The sequence below is a fragment of the Dysidea avara genome, chromosome 3 (assembly GCF_963678975.1).
Source record: "Dysidea avara chromosome 3, odDysAvar1.4, whole genome shotgun sequence".
Taxonomy (NCBI): Eukaryota; Metazoa; Porifera; class Demospongiae; order Dictyoceratida; family Dysideidae; genus Dysidea; species Dysidea avara.
In genome coordinates this window covers 42,937,426-42,963,245 of record NC_089274.1, presented here as the reverse complement: position 1 = coordinate 42,963,245, position 25,820 = coordinate 42,937,426, and the positions used below count along the sequence as shown (strand labels likewise).

Sequence of the window (25,820 nt, the reverse complement as noted above, 5' to 3'; positions counted from 1 at the left end):
TGATTTTTAAAAGGTAGATATAGATGGTGCATATGCTACATATATTTGTGTAGTTTGAGTTTCAGCTACTACTACTACTACTACTACTAGTAACATACCATCTGCACAACAAAACAAAATATAACTACATACAAAAAGATATAGTGAATGCATGTAGCACATAAACTTATAGTATGTACTTCAGTTAACAAACTAAATAATATCTTTTAAAGCTGCATATCTTGTATTCCAGCACTATCATCACCTTTTGAAACATCGGATACCTCAAGTAGTCGTATTGAACTTGCAAATGAATCAGAGTTGGACTATAAAAGTAGACATATCTCTGTTAGAGGAATGCAGTGAGTGACATATCCACCATAATATAGAAAACTGGAATTACTATCTGTATATTAGGGATCATGGAGATTTGAATTTTTCTGGCAGAAAAAATCATTCAAAAACTAGCTTCACAATATCATCCTGACATTGGTTAGGTATAACCAAGCCCAAAAGTGCCCTCAGTACAGCCCTAAATAGTTCCAATAAATTTCTACAAAATTTAAAAAATTATTCAATGGAATTTTCTACTGACTGAATAACTGCCTGATGCTTTCAGACAAGTGTAACTCAATAACAGCTAAGGCTGCGGGCTTGATTTTTTCACTGCTTGATGTCGCTTCAGTCTGACAGGTGCCTTTTGGCATACCACAGTATGTACCAGTGACATAGCTACCATTGAGGCAACCGAGGCAGCTGCCTCGGTAAAAATGCTCAACAACAGGCTGAGCAGGTCTGAGTTTGGGCACCCCCGGATTTCTACTCAAACGTTACTAGAGCTGTAAAGTGGTCCAGCACCATGTCACCATGGGTTCTAGCCCTGCTTAGTACTACAGCCATAGATTCTATTATGTGTGGTACAGTAATGCTGCATGTCTACTTGAATTTGTAAAATGATCAAGATACTCTAATAGAGCAGTCATCGTAATATACTCTAATAGAGCATTCAGTATACAGATTATAGTCACTGTTCTCATTACACTGCTTGGTCTAAATCATTTACATTTGTGATGACATAGAATAAAAATGGGAGCTTACGCATACCATACATTATCCAGAAAAAAGCGTTTAAAAGTAGCGAAAAACAAGCATGGATACTTACGCTACATCTCATAAACGAAGCATGGTAATAAAACAAAACTTTAGACCATTATTAAGCGCATCCTAATCTAGTTCAAGCCCAAAGTTGGCATTATTTGGAAACACTAAAGTAAAATGGTGGACGTTTGTAGAAAGCGAGGTAGAAAGCGTGTACAACAAAGTGTTGTGCTACAAAAAGAACAGGAAAATGACTGCACTAGTTCTAGCAAAGATTTGTCTGATAAAGATGAGGATTACGATATCTGTCAAAAGTGTATAAGACGAAGTGCCAGTGTTGAGGAAGAAGATATGTTGCAAGAAGAAGAGCAAGACGATTGTTTTAGTTCTAGCGAAGATTTGTGTGATGAAGATGACGATGAAGATGCTTTGTGTAGTGATGATTTTAGTACTTCTATCAGTGAAACGCCCGACAGTTCATCTTCCACAAGGATAGGTAGAAAATCCAATAAGAAGCACCGATATGTTACAGGAAACTGTAGAAATCCATACAGATTGTCACGCGATTTGCAAAAGGTACTTGGTGATAATGAACCCAGTACGTCAAGCAGCCAGGCTATGGCATGCCACGTTGAACAGAGTACATGGAATAAAAACGTTTGTAAAAGCTGTGCTCCAGTACTGGAGAAATATGCTACTACATTTCGAGAGATGAAAAGGCAGGGAAGTGAACTGAAACGAAGGAAACTGATAAATCCCCACCCTAAAAAGCAAGATAAAGAACACTACAGAGATCTGGTGAAACAAAATGATTGGATAAGGAATAACATATTTGATGCCACAGGTAACTATTTGTTTTGCTGTCGGTGTGTTCATCACGGTTTGGGCATTTCCTTTCAACGGTTAGCTAGACAGAGAAAAATCAAAAAGAAGCAGTTCAGTGAACCGCTTCGGTCATTTACCAAATCAGAAGTTATCTCAAAAAATTTAGGTCAGAATGTGGTAATGCCAGAGGGTTGTGACATATCTTTCATGGCATGGTGGAAACAGCTTGATAATTCAAGTACTGTAATGGTTCGGTACCCACATGAACGCCATGGTTCAGCAGGAAGGGTTTCACATGCTGCCAAAGTCAATACAAAACAAGAATTTCTGAACTTCGTTGATTTAAACTCTCAACCAAATGGACGAAGTGCTGAAAGCTCCTCGTCCACCCATTATTTCTTACCTAAATTTAGAACAATCCAAACTCCTAAGGTTGGCGTGAGTAACTATGAAGAAAGAGTGAAGCAATCATTGGTTGGTGAATTTAACCGAGCACAACAGGAGCAACACAAGTCTACCATGTCAAATTATTCAGCAAGTGCCTGGCTAAAAAAGGAAAAACCAAAACATGTCATATATCCCCATAAACTGGATTACTGTGATACTTGTGCCAAGCAAAAAGAGTTATTACGATCCAAGCAAACTATTTTAAATCGTATTTGTCAGACAGGTTCTGCTGACGAAGATCAACAAAAGTCTATTGAGGATGAAATGGCTCAGATAAATGAACAAGTGAAAGTACATCGACAGCAAGCGCAACAATCACATGATTATTACAATGAGGTAAAAGTCGATGCCAAATGGAATGGAAAGAAATTTATAAACTAGAAAACAAACAGAATAAAAGCAATGAAGAAAATGAAACACTGGAAAATCTTCGACATAATTTTACAGCAGTTCTTAGCGTGGATTTTCAAATGCAGAAGCTTGTTCCATACTGGGGTTGTCTCCACAGCCAGGCAGTACATATTATTTACAAAAACTGTCACACGATATTTTTGGGGTTGTGGATCATCGAGAGGACCACTTGATGCTATGCATTTTTGACGAAACAATTGGTCCAAAAAATACGGATCATACTATATCACTTTTAATGGACTACATCAGGAGCAATGCTGCTTTCCCATCATGGATTAAACGGGTACATATATTTCTAGACAATACAGGGAGCACAAATAAAAATGCCTATTTTATGGGATGGGGAATGGAAACAATACAGCAAAAAATACTTGGATTATTTGCGCTTCTCGTTTCTTGTGGCTGGCCATACAAAGTTTGATGTAGATCGAGTGTTTTCAATTACATCAAAGGCATTTAACTCTTCTGATGTATTCAACACCAGTGAGCTTGTAAACGTAATGTCCCAACCTAATCATATTACAGCTAAACTAGTGAAAGGTGACTTGATTTACAATTGGCGAGAAAAAATTAGTGCTAAACACAGCAAGTTACCTGGTATTCGTGAACTTCATGACTTTGTGATAGTTACATCTCCAAACACTGGAAATGCCACTATGTTAGTACGTGAAGGGTGTTATGGCGGGAGATCTAAGAAGTCACCTTTAACACTGAACTCGGGGTATACAGCAGATATTAATGTTTTCCCCTTAGAAAGTGATACATATGACCAACTGAAGAAAACGCGTGAAATAACTGCTACCAAACTGACGCATTTAACTCAGATGTGCCGAAATTTTATCCCTGAAGAACGATGGGTTGATTATGTTACAAGAAACAACAGTTGTAATTGATTTTCTTTTATTATTGTACTTTCATATGATGCATTGGTCATGCTTCCAATTTTATTCTATGCAAAATAGCTTATGCTCATTGGGGGTATTTTAAGGGTAAAACTGGGACAGTGATGCTCAAAATTGGTGAACTGCTTCATTTAGGGCCAAATATTTAAATGTACTAAAAAACAGTAATTGGCCAGGGTGTGCATAAGCTCCCATTTTTATTCTATGCCATCACATTTATGTTAATTGTCTTTTCAAAAGTTCAAATGAGTCAACTGCATGGCATTGCATTGAGCTAATTGTAATTGTAAATTTGGATAGAGGCGTAGCCTGTACATCCAAATCATACACACAATTAGGTCTCCATCAAATCATAATAAAAAGCATAATAGGCTGGAGTGCTATGCCAGCATAATGCTGGCATATTAAGTGAATATTTCAAACTATGGAGTTTAATTCCATGAAAATGTATTGATACTCCCTAATAGAACAGTCGGTGGAAACTGCAAACTGCAATAGAGCACTCAAATGCATTGTATATACATAGCTCCTTAGATCGATACTCTCTAATAGAACAGTCATTTATAGTGAAACACTGATTAAAATGTTCCATGATAATTGTCCCAAATGTTGTAAACTTAGGAGCATAATGCAGGCATAATAGAAACACTGAAAAATCATAATGGGTGAAAATTTAGGAAATTCCCAAAAGCATTTTGGGCAATTTTTTGAGCATATTTGACTGAGGCCTACACACAATTAAGTAGCTATACCCATTATAATTCATACATTATATTACTATAGTGTCTGTCCAGCAAATTACTATAGTGTCTGTCCAGCGAATTCTTAAATTGATTAGGGGAGTTGGAGTCAATCACTGATTGGGGTAAAGAATTCCAATTGTTAATCACTCTAACTGAAAAGAATTGATAAGCATTTTGTATATAGCTTGAATAATTTGTTGATCATGCATATCATGCATTAGCAGTTATATACAACCATTTCAAAGCATATATATGTCTTCAAAATTTTCCTAGTCAACCTCCAAATGCTGTATCATCCATGTTTGAAAGTATTTGTGAATCAGTTGAGTCAGAAGCAGACCCTCTCAATTAGGTCAATGTATAACTTTGCCTTGGTAAATTTTTTTTCCTGGCTACACTACTGTGTACACTATAACAAGTGCTACATACAGCAATTTTAATGCCTTAAAAGTTCTATGAAACATGCAGATAACTTCTTAGGTTGGTTAGCATTTGTATATCACTGCTGAAAATATTTACTTCAATGCCTATAATCATTATGGGAGTGCATTTATAGCTGGATGTGATGTGGCTGCTTAGTGGGAGTGACATTTATACATATCAGTTTTATAACTAGAGGATAACAAATGGATTCATGTAGACACAGTACCTTTTCTAATCGCTCATTAAGCCTTTTAATTTCTAAATTCAAGCTTTGTATTCTTTTCTTGTAGTCTTCTTCAGATTGGTGATTAGCGTTACCATCAGAGTTACTCTTGTAAGAGTGTTGATCTAAACAATGCTCTCCTTCTGGATCACGATACACCCTGTACATCTACAGTATGTGTAGTCATTTATAAATGTAATATACATTTGGCTACTTACCTTTGAAACAAAAACCAAGCCCAATATTAAAGTCGTGATAAGAAGCATCATTATTCCTAGTATACCATATTGTACATTTGGAAATTCTTCTAGAAAAAATCCAATTGGAGTGAGAGTTATCGAAGCAATCACCACTCCGTAAACTGACATTGCCACAAACCGAGACTCATTTAAAGACTTAATTTTTATTTTACGTGTCTCAAAGGCCAGAAACAGTCCAGCTAGCAGCACTAATCCTTTATAAGTAAACACGACTACTAACCAAGGCAGTGAGTTTTCAGATCTACAAACTCCAATTACTTTAGGCAGATCACCAGCCTACAAAATAGTACTGTCAATTTAATAAACATTACTACTAAAGCACTAACATCTTCTCCTTCAACTTCTTCTTGTTCTCTTCTCAAGATGGCACTAGACACTGCTGTTGGTGGGATCAGTATTACAATATCTACCAGAACTAGTACTCCAACAATGGTCAATAAATAAATATCGTTCATAGTCTATAATATAAACAAGTACAATACTATTCATACCAGTCATCATACAAGCACTGACCAGTTTAGACCGTGGTGTAGAATAATTAAAGATATAGTATATCCTCCATGTCTTGGCAAATATTGTACCATACAGTAAACTAAATCCGATTGCTACCAACCAAATTCTTGTCTGACACAGATGATCTACTGTTGAAGATGATGCCACATTTTCATCCACTCCAAACAAAATCACTGTTATGTAAAATATAACTGCTCCAGCTATAATCATCACATTGACATATGGACTACTTAGTTTCACCAGCCTAAATTATTTCACACATTCAACCTAATAGTACATGATTCTAATAACATACTTTTGTTTTCTAAACCACAGGTTGAAAACCAAACAAATAACAGCAAAGATTATTCCAAATATGGACAACACAGTGTAGATGACGAACAATGACACATAAATACGGCTGTACTCCTCGTCTTCTGCAGCACCACCTAATAGGCAAGATAAAGAAAGCTAAAATGACAATTACCAAAATTATTTTAGATAACAAGTGTACCATGGGATTATTTAAGTAAATGAGCAGGAAACACTTATTGAATTTTAAAAAAATTGTAGCTTAAACATAAGAATTTATAACCTAAGAAATTGTGGTATAGGTATTCATAAATCAGTCAGGTAATTATTGATAAAGATATGGTTTATGTAAAGTGGCAATCTATATGCATAATATGACTTACATATACATGGAACATGACTAAAACACAGAATGGACAAAAAACGGATTTGCAAAGGATGGATTTAACAGTATAGCATTCTAAAACATAACAAACTAGCCTATGAATGCAATCACAAACATGCTCAAAATTATTAAAGCCAATTTTTCAGAAAATTTTTCCCAGTCCATTTGCAAGTCCTTTTTCCAGCCCAATTCATGGTTTAATTGTGTCCCCTACACACAATATAGAGTGTAACATGTATTACTGAATCTCTTCTCTGTACATCTGTAAAGAGTTTATACATGACTACACAGTATACACACCTGGAAATATTGCACTGCCATTTTCATTATTATCGATGATTAATAAACCATTTTCCACTCTTCCAATTGGAACTTTAGTCACAATGTTATTAACTGTGATAGAGTTTTATTAATTTGCTTAGTAATTGTAAACCTGACCTTGTCTGTACTGGAGCACACGCACTCTTCCAGGTCTGTCACCATTGTCATTAAATGAAACATTACCCTATAGCAATATGATATACATAGCAGAATTTTTTATACATAAAGTAGAACCTCAGTTATATCTGCATGGACCCCACTTATCCGGATTCTTGGTTAACCGAACCACAGAAATGACTGCTCTATTAGAGTAGTGACTGTCCTATTAGAGTAGTTGATAATACTGATTCTAAAATATGCCATTAAAGGTTATTTATACACAGTTTCAGAGATATGGAATTTTCATACTTATGCATGGACCACCCATGGTCCCAAGGGGTTCAGACAACTGAATACAATGTTTATTATTCTTGGGTGACAATTATTTTTAAACATCACAATTTTAGGAATCATTAGGATTATTATTTTACTAAGTAATTTTGTATGGGCAAGATCCAACAGAAAAGTTTATTTTATACTTTCCATAACATGCAAAGTGTTTTATAGAATTGCTAATATAGTAACTGTATACTTACAAGAGATACTTGAAAACGGCTATAAGGCTATGGGCTTGATTTTTTCACTGTTCAACAACGTCGCTTCAACCCTATAAGTGTGTTTTGGTATGCTGCAGCACATACAATGCATGCATCATGGACTTACCTGTGTTCTCTTTATCTTTGCTGACAGTGCATGGTGTTGATTCATGGTAGCCAGCTCTAGATGGCTTCCCTACATTTGTAACTGAAATCACCCGCGCTTTTCATTATTATTTAGCATTTTGGAAAAGAAAAAGGGTTCATTTTTTCTAAAAAAAGTAACAAACACCTATGTCTATACTCCACTTTGTATCATGTGTAACAGAGCTGTGGACCAGCATTGAAACTGGGTCACTACTGCTGACCCGGATGACCCACTGACCCAGATTTGACCTAGTCTGGCACGGCCGCCCCTTCGCAAACAGGAAGGGTCTGGAGACTCTAGCATAGTGTACTTGTGCGAATGGAATGTAATTAGTGGGAGAGATGTGATTTTCCGTAATTACGTTGCACCATTATCACTCGCATTATCATTATAGTCATTGCGATATTCATATCCAGTTAGCCAAAACGGATATTACGTCACTGAATGAGCAGGTAAACGATTTGATTGGATGCACCAGTTTTCGGTAAGTTCGCACAAGTACGCAATGCTAGAGTCCCCATACCCTTCCTGTTTGTGAAGGGGCGGCCGCGCCAGACTAGATTTTACCCAGATGTGACCCGGGTTAATTAAAAGTGAGTTGCACCAACAGTTAAGTTTTGAGCATAGATTTAGTGTCGACTAGCGCATTATTCAATGGGCATGATTCCACGTAAGTTTGCAGAAAGCAAGATACGCTTCCTGTAAGTAGGTGTGGCTTTGCACGCACCTAACACACAATAATTAAAAAGGTATGACACAGTCATGATATAAAGTAGGCGTGGCTCACGAAAAAATCTGGCCTTGCCTGTATCTCGTACAACAATCAATTAGTGGGCGTGGCTCCACTTAAGCCAGCAGGTAGCTATGAGTATGGTTTCGTGCATACCTGTAGACTTTAATATCACCGACAAATGGGCGTGGCTGCATGTATGACTGCAGGCAGTCGTCCGATAAGTGGGCGTGGCTCACGAAAAGAAACTGGGTTGTACTAGGATGTGTTTATACACTTCTGTACCGTCCAACTAATTAATTTGCTTCGCACATGATTCAATTCGGGTCAGACCTGGATAATTTTTAAAGCGGGTCTGACCCGGATGACCCCGACAAAATGTGACCCGGTTAACCCGACCCTGTTTCAATGCTGTGGCCAACTACCAAAGAAGGTTGTAGTACACTTTAATTGAGTCACCAACAGTACGACCAGAAGCCCATTATATTTGATGGACAGATAGACATAGCATTCAGTTTCAGTGAGAAAGTGTTGCATGTTACTGCGTATGTTAAACTAGTGGCACCTGACCAATTACTTTTATCTGAAGCTGTATGTCATCAGTTAGACATGGTTAACTATCACCCTGCCAATATCCAGTTCACCTTATAAGAAGATAAGAAATCTGTTGAAGCTCAAGTTGCTCCTTTTGTGCAACAACTACATCTGAAGCTGAAGCCAATGCTACTAGAACTACTAAATGTTACTAAAACACCAAGGGTCAAGAAAATTGGACACAGTCAGAGTACAGGTACCAAGGAGCCAGATACTCCTGCTAGTAAGATCAGAGGTCATCTACTAAGACAATGATGGAACAACAGAAAAGTAGACAATCTCAACAACAGAAATGTCCATACTTTCTTGAGAAGTTGTAACTGGAATGATTAACATGTTGACCATACAAGAAGACACTTGGGACAAGCTTAACCAAGGGAGGAAGTTCTGTGATAATGTGATGGTGGCATGATTCAATGACCCCAGTCATGAGACTTTGTAATTAGACTATAAAAAAACCATGAAATGTAATTGTAAGTCTCTTAAGTTCAGTCAATGAAAGTTGTTGTTACTACGTATATTGTTCATGCCAAGAGGATTCTGTTTGCTGGGCAGAATTGCTCGCTGGGTTGACTGGGGTGGTACAATGGAGGACCTACTGAGATAAAGTAACAGCTAATAGCAAGAAAACACCAAAAGGTCAAGAATATCCTATCAGTACCTGTAACAGCCTGTTCAAATATGTCTTTGTAATATTGTTTAAGTCACGGTGGTGATGTGGCTACTATACAGGTGTGGCTATTACATGAACCACCTGGCAAATATGTATACAACTGTTTCGAGGCCTATAAACATTCCAATAAAGCAATCAGACAAGTGAAACTTGTGATGTACTATACAGTGTATGATAAAATATTACTTACGGTTAATCCAAAAAACTCCAAATTGAGCATACTCTGATATATGGTTTGGGAAATGTTAGCAGAGTCTTCACTGTCATAAGTAAAATTGACTAAATCTGCATTAGTGTTGTTCAGAGCTAGAGCTACTGCCCATGCAGCATCAAACATGAATGCACTATCTTCTAGTTGAGATGATATGTCAATATCCAAATCATTAGCAACGTCATCATAATATGATGTATAGTAGTTCCAGCTCTGCAAAAAAGACATTTAAATCATTAATAAAAAAAGATCATTAATACAGCCACGTTAGGAACCAAACAATGTAGCCCAAATAATATTATGGCCCTCATTGTTAGGGTTACGCAGTGCACCTTGGTTGTTTGGGACCAACTAGAGGGGCCACACTAATGATGTAATCAGACTTAAAGTTTGTCACTGAGCAAAGCTTAACTATGCAGTGAAATTTCAATGATTGGGTCACTTATGGAGCTAATACATATGCCATCAAATGTATTTTAATGATGGAAACAACATTATAGCAGCTATAGGTTTTTGCTGTGGCTTTGTTTTATTTAAATTCTTAAAGATTGCTAGATGTATTACAAACATAGGGATCCCCCAAAGAAAATGATACCTGCAAAAACTCTGCCTTTAAAAATCATAAAACTTCCTGCATAGTGGGTATTACAAAACAGTAGGTAACTATGGTCACCCTATTTTCAATTACTAAAGATTAGGCACCAGCCTATTATGCTTTTAATTTTTCCCATTATGCTATGCTGCAGTGCTCAAAAGTTTTGCCTATTATGCTCAAAATTTTTGCCACAGTTCCAATGTTTTGTTACTTTCTATATGTGACCAGAATTGCGAAAAGGGGTCTTCCACACACATCCAATTTACGAACTGTGGCAATTCATAACTTGAGATTGGAAAATGTTATTGATGTATAATTTGGCCAGTAGTGAGTGCCAACATAGGTAAATGGAAGGAGAAAATTTCATGCATGTATCTTTCTTGACCACTAAGTTATGGTCTTTCAAGTTCATAGAATTGGATGTGTGTGGAGACCCCTTTTCACAAATCCGGTCACATATATGGATAATGATAAACTTTGGCTTATGGACAACTGGTTAAATGTAAAAAGTACTTGTTGTGCATTAAGAATTTGGCTGCATTGTTAACTATAATAACAATTGTGTCAGATAGCTACTTAATGCCATATAAGTGGCATCAACAGCTCTATTATTGTAAGCCAACCTTTTTCTGTGGCATGCATTTTTGCCTACAGTATGACAATTATTCTGCCTATTATGCTAGCATTATGCTTGATGCTTTCAGGCACCTATTATGCTCAAAATTATGTCAGCATAACAGGCTGGTGCCTACTAGAGATCAAATCTGTACAATGAATACTAAATAGAAGTAGTAACATAACTTACTATATTTCCTACATTCAGCTCATCCTTATACTCTTCATCAAGTCTGGGATAGTGATCAAAGATCAGTGAAGTCAGCAAGATATTTTCTATAGCAGTTTCAGTTACAGGATCATTCTTTGTGCAACTAACATCAGTCCACCAGTTGTCATTGTACCAGTTGAAAAACATCCATGCATATTCTGGATGAGCCATATTATTTTCGAGTGCCTATATATGAATAGTACAGCTAACACACATCGACAATACTACATTACAATAATGTACATGCACATCAAAGTGCATGTGTACCTCACACATCAGTCTTATTGCATTTTCTTGATACATGTTTAAAAATATGATCCGTGCTGGAGAATTCTATAAAATGCATAAGTGATATGTATACTGTAATTGTACAAATGACAGTAGCTATCAAAACATTATGCATGTGTATGTATGCACACTTCAATAATACAAGATTCAGTGCTCACCTTCAGTGCATTTACAAGCAACTCTACATTATTTTCTGCCTCATCCGTGTTAAAGATAAGCTCTTCTGTTAGCTGCAAGTTTGCTTGGTTAAGATGACTTTTAAACTCTGTAGAAAACTAGAGCAATATCAGTAATACGATTTATTCTCAAAGCTAATCTACATGTATTCTAAAACAGAACTGTAATCTTATAGTACTAGCTATTGCAATTTGTGGTACATATATCCCTGGCATTTCTAAAAATGGAGAGTGTACATGTTGTTGTGCATGTGACCAAGGAAAGCCAGTCATAGGCGTAGCAAGATATTTTTAGATAGGGGGCTCTACTTTGGTGTCGAAGAGGAAAAAAAAGGGTCAATAGCTGCTAAGAATGGCTGTCTTCCACTAAATAATATAGATTCTATCACTGATAAAGCACATTAAAATCCTTATTCACAACTTCATAGTTTGCTACACTGCTTCTCTGAATACTGTGACTGCTTTATAAGAGTAACTGACTGCTCTATTACAGTATCTCGATCTTTTTTTGAATTTACAATCAGAAAATCACAAGGGCCCCCCGGGTTCATAGGCGGATCTGAGGGGGGCCAAGGGGTGCTGTGCCCCCTGGCCTTTTTCTTGCCCCCCCTTGTACTCACAGTACTATATTGATACCAGAAACTGGAATCATGCATTTATACTGTTTTCAGAAGCATAGAAAGCCAATGGGCAAATATAAGACAACAGTTATAAATATATTTTACAGTTATACTATACATTGTAAAGAAAGTGAGGCAAATAAGTTAGAATTTTTTGTGCTAAGATCGAGATACTCTAATAGAGCAGTCACTACTCTAATAGAACAGTCACAATTCTAATGTCATAACAATACTAGCTACACCTTATTTTTGATTTAGTACACTTTACCATCAAGCAGATAGGCTAACTAATCTTTATATGCATTGCAAGCATACACTTAATGTTATCAATAATGCTCCCAAATTCAAACCTAGTAGGTCTAATTTTAAAAAAGTTTCTTTAACTACAGTCGTAAAACTGTATGTCTGTCTATTATTCATCCAGCTATACTGAATAAAGTTATGCAACTGAATATAACTTGTGTACTAGAATTCCTCTTAGTGGAATAAACACTGTTGTACACTAAAACTTCTTGCTCCCCCCTGACAATGCCTCCTAGATCCGCCTATGCCCGGGTTGCTACGCCAATGCCAGTGTGTGTAACTTACTATGATGAATTTTAGAATAACAGTATTAATTATGACTTGTGCATCACTCCTCACGATCAATAATACTCAATATATTTTATGCATCACTGGCGAGCTTGTACAAGACTTACAAAAGTAAAGATATTCTCTGATTGTGTTATTAAAGCAACTCTGGACCAACCAAATCTCTTCATGGCTGCTGTTATTCCTACAGCAATTTCTGCATCACTTGACACTGTTCTTAGGAATAGAGGAAATAACTTCTCATTAGAAAGACGAGGTGAGGTAGCTCCTGGTGATATCTACAAAAGATGCCAATCTGAAGTTACAATCACACCAACAATCGTGCAAAAACAGCTGACCTGTAAAAAGGTGCATGCAACATTCAAAACCTGGGTGAAAAAAATTGTCAAAGATAGCATCCAAAAAATGCATAGCTGCAATGTTTCAATGCTGATCACTTTTAACAAGGCACACCTAACTCCCAAACCCTTCACCACTGAACCGCTGTTGTCAATTACTTGAGTCATTTAATTTATATTATAAATGAAAATTTGTTGTAAAAATGGATGCAGCCTTCAAAAGCCTGGGTGAAAAAAGTTGTGAATTCAAAGATGGAGGCAAAGAAAAAGGCAAAAATTATGCTATCAATTTTATTAATGGCTGTATGAATAACCCTGAATTGAAACCTAGACGACTTTGTTTTTGACTATTTTTCAATGTTTTTTGTACATCTTTTCACCATTGTGAGACTGTTGTATTAGAGCGTCTGATTTCCACAATTTTTTTTGGTTTAATTTCTCTTTGTAACTCTGCAGCTGTTGTGATTTTTTTAAATCACAAAAGGTTTGAATGACCGATTTTCAATTTATCCCCATAAGCAGTTTACTCTGCAGGTGTGACAAAACTTGGCCTATTTTTTGTAAATAATTGTTCATGACACTGTGAATGTTTATCAGATTCACTTGGTATGTGAATTAAGGCTGGGCGGTATTGAAATCTTACTATCAAGTGGGAAAAATATCACAATATTACTAATTATCACGATATTTTTTCATATTTTGACAGATGTTCTACTATGAAACTACACCTGCCTACACAAGTAATATAATCTGCAACAACATGAATGGATGTGCAAAATTACATGTACATGCCTCTACATGGCATGTACATGACTCTACATGACATGTACATGCCTCTACATGGCATGTACATGACTCTACATGACATGTACATGCCCCTACATGGCATGTACATGCCCCTACATGGCATGTACATGCCCCTACATGGCATGTACATGCCCCTACATGGCATGTACATGCCCCTACATGGCATGTACATGCCCCTACATGGCATGTACATGCCCCTACATGGCATGTACATGCCCCTACATGGCATGTACATGCCCCTACATGGCATGTACATGCCCCTACATGGCATGTACATGCCCCTACATGGCATGTACATGCCCCTACATGACATGTACATGCCTCTACATGACATGTACATGCCCCTACATGGCATGTACATGCCCCTACATGGCATGTACATGCCTCTACATGGCATGTACATGCCCCTACATGGCATGTACATGTCTCTACATGACATGTACATGCCTCTACATGACATGTACATGCCTCTACATGACATGTACATGCCTCTACATGACATGTACATGCCTCTACATGACATGTACCATTCATTGAACTGTACATGGAGATATAGACATCAGGTAGACATATAATTAAGCATAGTGAGGATGTGTCTTGTACACCCAAGTGCATGACATGAATTCAGGAGTTCTACAGATTCCCATGCACAACTAAAACACTACTAACTATAGCAATAAAAGCTCATCTCAGTTTTGCATTACCCATGCACATTTCATTACAATGCTACAATGTACAGAAATATTCTTTCCTCGATAAAAATCTAAATAATAAAGTCCCTTTAGTAGCTACTTTCATATTCGCATGAATGCTCTATTAAAATTACTTGACTGCTCTATTAGAGTTACTTGACTGCTCTATTAGAGTATATAGGTGACTGCTCTATTAGAGTATCTTGATCTATAATCCTGATCCTTCCCTTTCCTGGAGATAAAACAGCAGCACCATTTTTACAGTAGTTAGCTATTATTGGAGAACACTGCAGTAATCATGAGGTCACAATAATATCGTTTCTAAGAATTTTTGATGATACTGGTACCGTTACATCAGAATATCGCGGTTTTACGATATAACCGAGATACCGCCCACCCCTAATGTGAATCATCAGAGTTGGTAAGTGATATTTATCTTCACCTTTCTCACACTTTACCAAACCCAGTATAAATGTGAATGCATAACTCAATTGCCATGACATTGTGGGTTAATTTAATTTGCAAAAACAAAGGGGAAAAACACAGGTCCTTGCAAAAAAGGGAACAAAACCCATAGAAATTGAGTCTAGCTTTGAGGCTTCATATTTGCTTAATCTATATGTGGGGTACAAAAAGCTATAATGCAACGACCATGGAGCTATGCATGCATGAAAACACACTTCTTTCTTCTTGTCAGTTTACATACAGTGTGGCACACTGCATTTCTTGGTGGCATGACACACAACTGTGTGTCTTGCTCAATACTTAGTACTCTTCAAGTAAAAGATATACTGTATTGCCTCGAATTATGACCCGGGCGTTTATTTGTTTAAAGCACCTATTGCTCATCCAAAAGTAGCTCTAAATCTGAGGTTAATTGCTATAAAAGGTTTCTGTTGACACAACAAAGGTTTCAGTTGGTATTACATGATGTCTATTAAAGCTATGAATACTACAAATTGGCATTCATGGTGGTCACATTGTTATCAACTCCAGCGACTAAATGAGACCAGATGTTTATACAGGACCAGCCATAATTTGAGGCAATACGGTACATTACTGTGGTGAGTATAACTTCCACCTACCAGTGAATTATGATCTACTTTGTTAGGCAACTACAGTACATCCTATAGCACTTTCCTTTCCTAGCCAATTAGACTAGTATTAATAAATATCAATGTAAGAAAAACAACCATTATGGCAAGTTAAATAAAAGCAACTTGCTAAACTATTCCCTTCTGAAAAATTTAAAAGGCTAAAACACTACACCAACAGATTAATAATTTAAGTACTTATTATATATTTTCCTTTTATAGAACCAGTGTTTATGTATATTATCTTGGGGCTCTTTGATTCAAAACTGTGATTGCACACAGACTATAATATTATGTTTTTATTGCTAATGTTGCTAACAGCATGTGTTAAATAGCCACTGGGATTGTTTTAGCATTTTATAGAGCTACTGGCCATCTAGAACACACAAGGCTTAAGACATGGATATTCTTGGACAGCTGCAGAAGTTTTCTGTGTCTATTCCTTTCAATTTTCTGAAGATCAATAATTACTTTTAGAGGTGCTTAGTATGCTTGAAGGTGTTTGAGAACCAATTAGAGAACTGAACTAGTCTTGGGGTGTTTTTGTAACAAATGCAGGTAATTTGAGTGGTTTGAATACCAGTTATGCAATTAGTAATCTATATTAGTGATACACTTTACCAAATTCAGTAAAAAAGTGGACATGGCTCCTCTACCAAAGGGGGATTTCATGGAAGCCTTGTAACACCCTCCTCCAAAGGATCTGTTCCTACTGCATTTATGATAAAAAAGTCAAACCTGTATTGCTGGGTTTACCAAGCTATGGTACACTGCATATATATATATATCTATCTCAATGTGGTCACAAATATTTGAAAGAAAATACCTGTAGCACTAGACCTGTAATACAATATCTTTACAAAAATAGCCAAGCTGTGAAAAAAGGGTGCGGCCTCCAAAAAAGCCAGGGTGAAAAAAGATGTGAAATAAAGGTGGCAGCCAAGAAATGGCTGTGATGGTAGGTTAATGGCAAAAATTTTAATAACGACAATTCAGGTGAATTTGTGTTACCTTCTCCTAGGATTTGGCACCAAATTCACCTGAATTATCATTATTAATTTTTTTGCATTAATCTACCATCACAGCCATTTCTTGGCCGTCACCTCGGATTTCACATCTTTTTTCACCCTGGCTTTGTTGGAGGCTGCACCCTTTTCTCACAGCTTGGCTGAGATATCACTTCTTTTTGTATTTGTATTCCAAAACCAGCCTGTGGCCAGCTTTGTAGTTCTTTACTTGTCTTTTTCTGCAGAAAGGAGAAGACATCAAGACCTGGATTCTATGGATACTTTTTTAAAATGATGCTTTTTAAATACAAAAATTAATACTGTATGAAAATTATCACATGTCCTCTCTCCTACAGGTAGGCCACTTTGTAGCAGAAATCTCCACAAGGTAACTTGTTTGTAGCTGAAGTCTACAGGGTGACTTGTTTGTTGCTGAACTCTCTACAGGGTGATTTGTTTGTAGCTCAGTGAACTCTCTATAGGGTGACTTGTTTGTAGTTGAACTCTCTACAGGGTGACTTATTTGTAACTGAACTCTCTACAGGGTGATTTGTTTATAGCTGAACTCTCTACAGGGTGACGTGATTGTAGTTGAACTCTCTTCATGACTTGTTTGTACTGTAGTTGAATTCTCTATAGGCCAGGTGACATTTTTGTAGTTGAACACTCTTTTGGGTAACTTGTTGCTAGCTGAACTCTCTACATGAGTAGCTGAATGTTCTAATAGAAAGATTTATTATATAGCTGAATGTTCTATTAGGGTGACTGCACTATTAGAGTATCTCGATCGCGCACTTGTTACACCTACATAGTGTAACTCAATGGTTTTTATAAACCACTGAAAGCTTGTTCTAAAACAATTAATCTACCTCTGTACCTATTTTTGGCTGATTCCATAAACTAGTTTGCCTGGTAGGCGTGACAATTAATATTTTTTAATTAACAAAACTCGATCGTGCGCTTTTTACACATAGTTGGCATTTTTGTTATAACTCCATGACTGTTAATGCGATTTCTTTCACACCACAAAAGGTTTGCACTATGATAGTTACTCCATATACATACCGATTTTTAAGTAATTCTGTCAAGCGGTTCACCCTGGAGCAAATCGCCTTTTGATTTTTGAAAAATCGCACATAACTCCCTTGTTCTTTGTGTGATCTTTACCAAATTGGATGCAGTATTACTTTCCTACTGCCCTCCAAATTTTAAGTAAATCAACCAAAGTACGCGCGAGTTATTACAATTTTTCTAAAGTGTGCGAGACGAAGAAGAAAAAGATTAAGAAGAAAAATACGGAGAAAATAAGACAAACTTCGAAGGCACGTATCTCAGTGACGGATGGGTAGATTCACCTCAAATTTAGAATGGGAGGTGCCCTACCCCGAGGGAGTTCCAGAGCAAAAATGGCTAATTTCTGTCCTGCCTTTATCGACCTACGGATGCGTGAAAATGGTGTTTTCTTACGTTCCTGTAAAATGCACACTTGTCTGTCGCGCGACCGCACTAGCTGTACTTGGCCGCATGACACACTATTGAGTATTGTGTGTCTTGACCATGCGTGCTTGCATATCTGTAATCTACTCCTCAATCTGATATAATTCTTAGAATCGCACAATGCAGGGGCGTAGGGAAGGTGGTTCCCAGGGGTTCAGGAACCCCCCTCATGCCCCTGTAAAATTTAGACTTCTGAGTTTACAGCACGACCCTAACAGTTAGTGTGGCAGAACAAAATGAGTGAGTAGCTAATAGTTTATGGCAGAGCAATTAATAATGCTTTCATTGATCTCTCAAGGAAGGATTTACAGAGGTAACATGAGCCCTCTTAAAAACTTATTAAAAAGATCGCTATACTCTAATAGAGCAGTCAGGTATATACTCTAATAGAACATGCCTGTAAATATCCATATGTTAAGGAACTTTATTAGTGAGTTTTCCAGACATTCTAACATTAAAAGCAAAACTGAGCATGACCTTATACTGCTATAGCTTTGGTGTGCAGTGTATAAAGATATAGAACTCCAGTAATTTATCACTTGGGAATGCAAAATGAATCCATGCAATGCATATATAGTAGATATAATGTTTTGATTGTAAGTCATTTCATTTGTATCAGTGGATTCATGGTTCCTATACCAATGGGACAACTATATACAGTGTTGGGCAAGTTACTTTGTAAAAGTAACTAGTTACATATTACTTGCAACTGAACTATTTAATTACAGTTACATATTACCCATAAAATAAAGTAACTGTAATAATATTACATATTATATTACTTTGTGTCCACAGCCTTAAGCTGTCACGTATGAAACTACCACCTTATCATGTGACATGATGATTGCGTTGTTGGACAATATGCAAATTTTGGTTATAAGTAAGAAGCTGGTGAATAAGCTTCATTCAGTAGGCCTCGTTACTTCGTTGTGGCTAGCCGTTACTCAGAGGACAACTAACGAGATTAGTAACTTCGTTACTTGTAGTGATAATATTATGTAATATTAGACTCGTTACAGTAACTATATTACTTAGGTAACGCGTTACATTTGTAAGTAAAGTAGCTTGCGTTATATTACCTGTTTTTATAGCGTATTTCATTATATTACTTTGTTACCACAAAAGTAATAATATTACGTAACACGTTACATAAGTAACATGTTACTCCCAACACTGACTATATATCACTTACAGATATTGTGTCTCTCTGTGTTATGCTGTCTGTTTCCACTAGCTTTATCTAGTACTAGCTTCATCCCAGGGGCATGTATAATTATGCATATTAATTAATGTACTTTTTTGCATAGAAATATATAGCAATTTATTGAGTTTTGATTCATTAAAATGTTGAAGTCTCTCAGCGGCTGGGGGTTGCTTCCCCAGACCCTTGCTTCTGGTAATTCAATACTGATGTTGGAACCCCCCTTCAAAAAATCCTTCCTACGCCCCTGCAATGATACATTTTATAACTTGATAATCCCAAAACCTCATAATGGCATACAGCTACTAATGCAGACAATATATAGCTATGGTACCGCTCATGATGTAACATTGTCTTGCACGAGTGCGAGTGATTAAAAAACTTGCTAACTAAAGGCTGTTTCGCTCACAAGTATTCATCCCAAATGAAACGAGATGAATACTCGCGAGTGAATTGGGTGCCAAGCCCTTTAATTAGTGAGTTTTTTTAATCATTCACACTCTCACGAGACGATGCTACATTTGAGCAGTACCATACTTTACTTCACCTTTTCATACACATTCATTCATAGCTACTGACTTACAATTATCTTTACATAAATTATTTCACTATGCTAACTACTGTAACAGTGCATTTGTAGCTAGTTCACACAACATATGGAGAAAATGTTTTAGCAATAATAAACAGTGACTCTGGAAAATAATAACAGCAATTCTAGAAATAATAAACAGTGACTTATCTGTTTCACCTTAATTGTAAGGCTGCCTATTGTAATGATATAAATAGGACAGTCCTACAACACTAGATCATGCTGCCTAAAATATAATCTGCAAAGAATGCTGTTGAGATTCTATATATAAGAAGGTTTGCTGAGAACTTGATGACAGCTAGCTAGCCAAAAAGAAGAAAGGTGAAAACATAACTGTTTTTGTGTTGGTATTAAAAGCTGTTCTTTTGTATGCTACAAGATTATTAAATCATTCTATAATTTGAGAGCCTTTGAAACCATAGTATGTCCAGAGACAGAACACAATTTTGATGGAACTGCCATACACTCAAAAGTGCTTGTGTGAATCCTACCAACTGCACGTGACATACGTATGTGCATGCTATTCACACAACTGGAATGTGCTACGTTGTTTTGACAGTGCATTCAATATCAGCCAGAACTAATCTGTAGCTACTAGACAGATGCTAAAAGCATCAAAAGGCAAAGATTTTACATGCTGGATGCTAATTGGGTGCATGTGAACTTACAATTTGTATGCTGAGCTATGCAACTGATGGGTATAAAGATTCAAGCTTTGTCAAGACGGTGATTAGATACTTTTGTCAGAGTTCCACTATACCATAATGTAGCTAATCTGAGAGTAGTGAGTTATCTATGCATATACAATTAATTATTTGTGCTTAACTTGCATGTAACTATTCAGTGCCTTGTTTTTTGTATGCAATGATTCATTTTCCAGTTTGCTCTCTTACCATTTTTTGACAATGCTAGTCATAACTGAGAGTCAAGCACTTCTTGTACACTAAATAGGTGAACCAGAAATCACTTTGGTTAGGTAGCCAGTAAATCCCATGACTTGTTCTTATTTTCAAAGTTGGAGGTCTAGTTAGGAATAAGGCTCAAGTCCCATGCATTTAAACAGTACTGAAATCACAAAAATCACAAGAACTTTTGGAAAGTGGTGGACCTCACAGTCATAGCAACACAGTTAGAGTTATGCAATTGTGTTAAGTGTCATTCCACGAACCTGGATCTCTAAAAAGCAGTGAAATTAAGTTCAGACAGTTGCAGTAAAAGTGAAGCAAGAATGGTGCCTGTGTAAATGATCATGAGAGTTGTGTGTTTGTATTCTTCAGTAGCCAGTACTGTGAAGAAAGATGTACCATTTGTTGTGTTGATAACTTGGCTGTGGCAATAGTAAAAGACTATGTGGTAGTAGTTGGCCACATGCCCAGAATAGTTCTTCCCTTTTCTGAGCCTGGCTTTTCGGCTTTTCCAATACAGTATCCCTCACGTAATATTCACTAGCACAGCTGAAAACAGTACTCCAATGAACCTCTGGGATTTGGAGGCATCATATTATCGTTTTCACAATCTTATTTAACTCGTTTAAAATATTTAGCTGAACAATGTCATTTTGATTGTGACCAACAATTATATTGAGTAAATATTTTGTTCACGAATAACTTTCAACCCACTGCCTAGAAAAACTCCATTACTTGTCTAACTATTGTTTTTAACATCGTGTGTGGAGTTCTTCTGGTTAGGTATTAAAGTGCAAACTCTTTGTACACTGCCCTATGTAATTACAAGTTTCAATCACCAAACATGTCCTTGTCAGCTGCTAAGTTTGTCTACACTTTTTGTGATGAATGTTATACAACCTGCTTTATACAGAGTATCAGTAAACCATTATTGGTTGTGTAATACACGAGTGTACCAGCCTTACATGGAGTGTCAGTATACTATGCTGATTTTTGTCCGTGTAACGAATGACCATACCAATGATGTGCCAGTGATTACTGTTTGTGTAATGGATAAACTCAGCCTCGGGCTCATACTCAATGAAGGTAACCACAAATACTGAGTATTTATATGCTCAGTCTTTGACTATGCTGGGTTTATAGCAACATAATTGTGAGCAATGGTGGTTGTAAATAAACACACTTGTGAAGTACAGCTACTCTCCTGCTATTCATAAAACGGCATGTATAAAAGTGCATGTATGTACCACACTGAGCAATTAACATGATCATGAGACAAGTACGTGATCACATTTGCAAACTGAATTGCTTCAAATGCATATGTGGTTTAACAACAGCATGAAATCATATCAAAGTATATGTAGCTATATAGCTAGCTGGGGTACTGATGAAAGCCGGAATGGAACGGAACGGAATCAATAGGGGGCGTGCGCCAAGTTAAAAAATCGTTTTAAACAGATTGTGTACTGTTTACAACTTTCACACAATAACTAGAATTGTGCTAGAATTAGTTCGCTTCTGCTATAAACATGCTAGAAAACATTTGCTCGACGGCTCTATTTAATGCTCACTGCAAGAATGCGTTGTACAATCGTCTAAGCTGAACAACGATCATCTAGCTAAACTGTTAACTTATTTTCTGTAAGCACTGTTAATATAACATATTGCAGTTTGCGAACTCTCGTAAATCGCTACCAATAATGGTAGAATTATAGTCGCTTCAGAAAACCAGCGACACATGTACAAAAAGGTTTGAATACCGCTACAACATGAAAATACTACAGTAGTTTACCTCTTGGAATGGTAAGGAAGTACTTCTAAAACAAGATTAAACTAAACTGGCTGGATTTTATTTACACACACCTTACCATGTGGTGGGCATTTAATAGAACTTTTGAGCGAACGATTACTAGCATGCCATACAGCTACCATCTTATTTCTTACCAACTCAGTATCCAACTAGACAGCTCCATCAACATCGATTTATTATCCCAGTCAGTTCCACTGTATCGTATCAGAAAAGCTTCTTTCCGAATACTTTAAGAGAATGGAACACTTTACCTAACAACTTTATTGAAGAGCAATCCACAGAAATTTTTATCAACCACCTTGTCATCACACAATAAATAATTTTATGTATGCATGTATATGTTAAATGTTTTTTTTTGTCTGTAATTACCTGGGTCAATTATCAGCTGTGCTGTCTCGACCCAGTATATAATCATAATCATAATCATGCCTATAAACAGAAACAAACTAATTCTAGCATAATTCTAGTTATAGTGTGACAGTTGGAAATAGCGCACAATCTGTTTTAAATGATTTTTAACATGGCGCGCGCCCCAATCGATTCCATTCCATTCCGTTCCATTCCGGCTTTCATCAGTACCCTAGCTGGTGTGCATGCACGAAAACAATCTGCAATAATGCATGGTGTACATGTACATGAAACTGAAAGCACGCTGAGCAATCAACATGTGATCACATTTGCAAACAGAATCACTTTAAATGTGCACATGGTATGCAAAGTATATGTAGCTATATGACTTCAGTATTTTGGTGTATATACGTAGTTGTTTTGTAGAAGGATTTTAGGATCTACAAATATCAAGTATTCCTACATCAAATCTGAATCCATACCATATTTGAGATTTAATGAATTTCAATAGATTTCTGTATACCAGTTAAGAATTCAAACTTTGGAAGAGCAGCCAAGACCACTTCACTTCTCCAAGAGTTACTGGTGAGTACTACTGTTTTCACGATGCAAATATTCACATAGAATTGCTGCTTGTACGTATGTGATACAATAGCTATTAGTATTAGTAGCTACTATTAGGTATACTAATAGCTACTATTAGTATTAGTAGCTATTAGGTAGCTACCTTTAGGCCTACTGCAGCTGAATAACAGTTCAACAGTACAGAATGGTGCTTGGGGGCTATTGTTTGCCAACTAAAGAGCTATTGAATTGTGCATGTGGTGTTTGGATTGTAAGTACAGAAGAGGAAATAGAGTTTATGGACGTACATTTTCGTCCATAACTCAGGCCAACCGTTGGCAAAAAGAAATCACAGCGATGAAAAGAAAGAACATCTACCAAGATATCTGTTGCAATTTTACAACACCATTTAGCTGTGCACATCTCGCCAAAAGTACAACTTGAAGAAAGAAAGAAACCACATAACTACAAACAAACCAAATGTAATATACTCTCCAACCTGGGATAGCTTGTTATACCATTCTGATTTTACTGTCTTGACACTGTTTTCTTTGTTCATCTTCCCATAATTCGCAACATAAATCTAGGGAATTATTTTGTCAACACTGAGTTTCTGAGACAGTGTGTATAACTGACATAGCTAGTAGATATCGCACACCTATCAATACTACAAACTAAACCTCGAACATGGCTATTACATACAGCATGTCACAGATATAGCTATAACAACTGCACATCACTGACCTGCACGAGGTTCCAGTTGGGTGCAAGCTCTGCAACAGGTTCAGTAGCAACAGAGCATTCCGCACCAATCAACATGATCAGGTTCTGATTAAGTATTTGGTCTATGAAACTTCGTAAGGTAGGTGTTGCTTCACACTAAACGTATTAAGCAATTGACAATTCACACAGTTTTAGTCTCGCCCCAGACCACAAGAGGTCTTGCGGCCTGGGGCGAGACTATTAATAGTGACAACATTGCACTAAGGGTATTACCATTGAATTGCTGATTGTGACTTCGAACGTGTACTGAAGCGTCGAATCATTGTTAATCGTTTCTAATGCTAATTCTAGGGGAAGCAGAAATCCTGTTTGATCAAATCTGGTTCCTGCCTGCCTGCTAGATACTAGCGCTCCAAGACGAAGTGTTTCTTTTCCATAGGCTACTTCCACCAAAACGACGAATAAAATTGCTCTTGCCGTAAACACCATTAATTTTTCATAAGCCATGGCCTCGTCAGGATGTAGAGTGTAGGCGTCAGGATGTAGAGTCATAGATAGTATAACTTATATGGTAGAGTATGGGCATACGTCATCATAAAGTATAAAGAATAATAAGGTTACCACTATGCGAAAAATTTTTTTGGACGCACTTCTGACTTAGAAAATTTTTCATGTTTTGTGAACTTACCGTTTTTCTTTGTTTTACGGAAAGCAACATTATTTGCGGAGAAGAAAAAGGCATAGATTCTTCCCCTCTATAATCTATGGAAAAGGTCACACTGAAACTATTAGCCCCTGTGTATTAAGTGTGTTAGTCGTCTTCAAAGACGTTGTGAACAATGTACGAGACTTACCTGAATGGACGTTAGTCTTCCCTGCCGTCCGCCTGTCATCTCACAACACTGGCGTGACTCGATGGCTGAAAACTTCCGAGTGAAGGCCAAGGTGAAGGCATGAAAGGATAGAAGGACACTTGTAAGAAGGTGTCACAAGTAATAAAGACAGTTGGGAACTGAATGCGTAGTATGTGACTATAATATCCACGTTTGCTGTATACACTCTGACTACCTATAGCTATCTTGTACTTGTCATTATGTATGTATGTATCCAGGTGGTGACCACAGTAGTTTGTTGTGTGTAAAGTTAACATCATTATTTTTCATTATGCTATGTACCGTAGTATTGTGTGATTGAATAAAGTTCACAACTGCCGGGATATGAAAGGCTAGCACTCACTTTAAAACACTCCAAATAAATTCTGTTTCACATCCACCACCTGCATCTCTTTATTCCCAGCTCTAAGATGTTCAATTATTCCGTATTCTTCCACTATTTTC

General features: G+C 36.9%; 1 protein-coding gene across 2 annotated transcripts; it reads right to left on the bottom strand.

The window, feature by feature from the left end:
* Positions 1-25,089, bottom strand: LOC136251075 (gamma-aminobutyric acid type B receptor subunit 2-like). Of its 2 annotated transcripts, XM_066043458.1 has the most exons (15): positions 24,757-25,089; positions 24,505-24,639; positions 13,016-13,186; positions 11,680-11,796; positions 11,501-11,566; positions 11,213-11,419; positions 9,792-10,025; positions 6,939-7,005; positions 6,801-6,893; positions 6,120-6,252; positions 5,825-6,068; positions 5,638-5,769; positions 5,270-5,587; positions 5,055-5,219; positions 1-305 (listed from the first exon to the last, which is right to left on the bottom strand). In XM_066043458.1, exons 1-15 carry the CDS (start codon positions 25,033-25,035, stop codon positions 207-209), a joined length of 2,460 nt encoding a protein of 819 aa, XP_065899530.1. In that variant the 5' UTR covers positions 25,036-25,089; the 3' UTR covers positions 1-206. The 2 variants fall into 2 exon arrangements, with proteins under 2 accessions (XP_065899530.1, XP_065899531.1); XM_066043459.1 differs by lacking the exons at positions 24,505-24,639; positions 24,757-25,089 and adding an exon at positions 22,983-23,088.
* Positions 25,090-25,820: the final 731 nt, after the last annotated feature.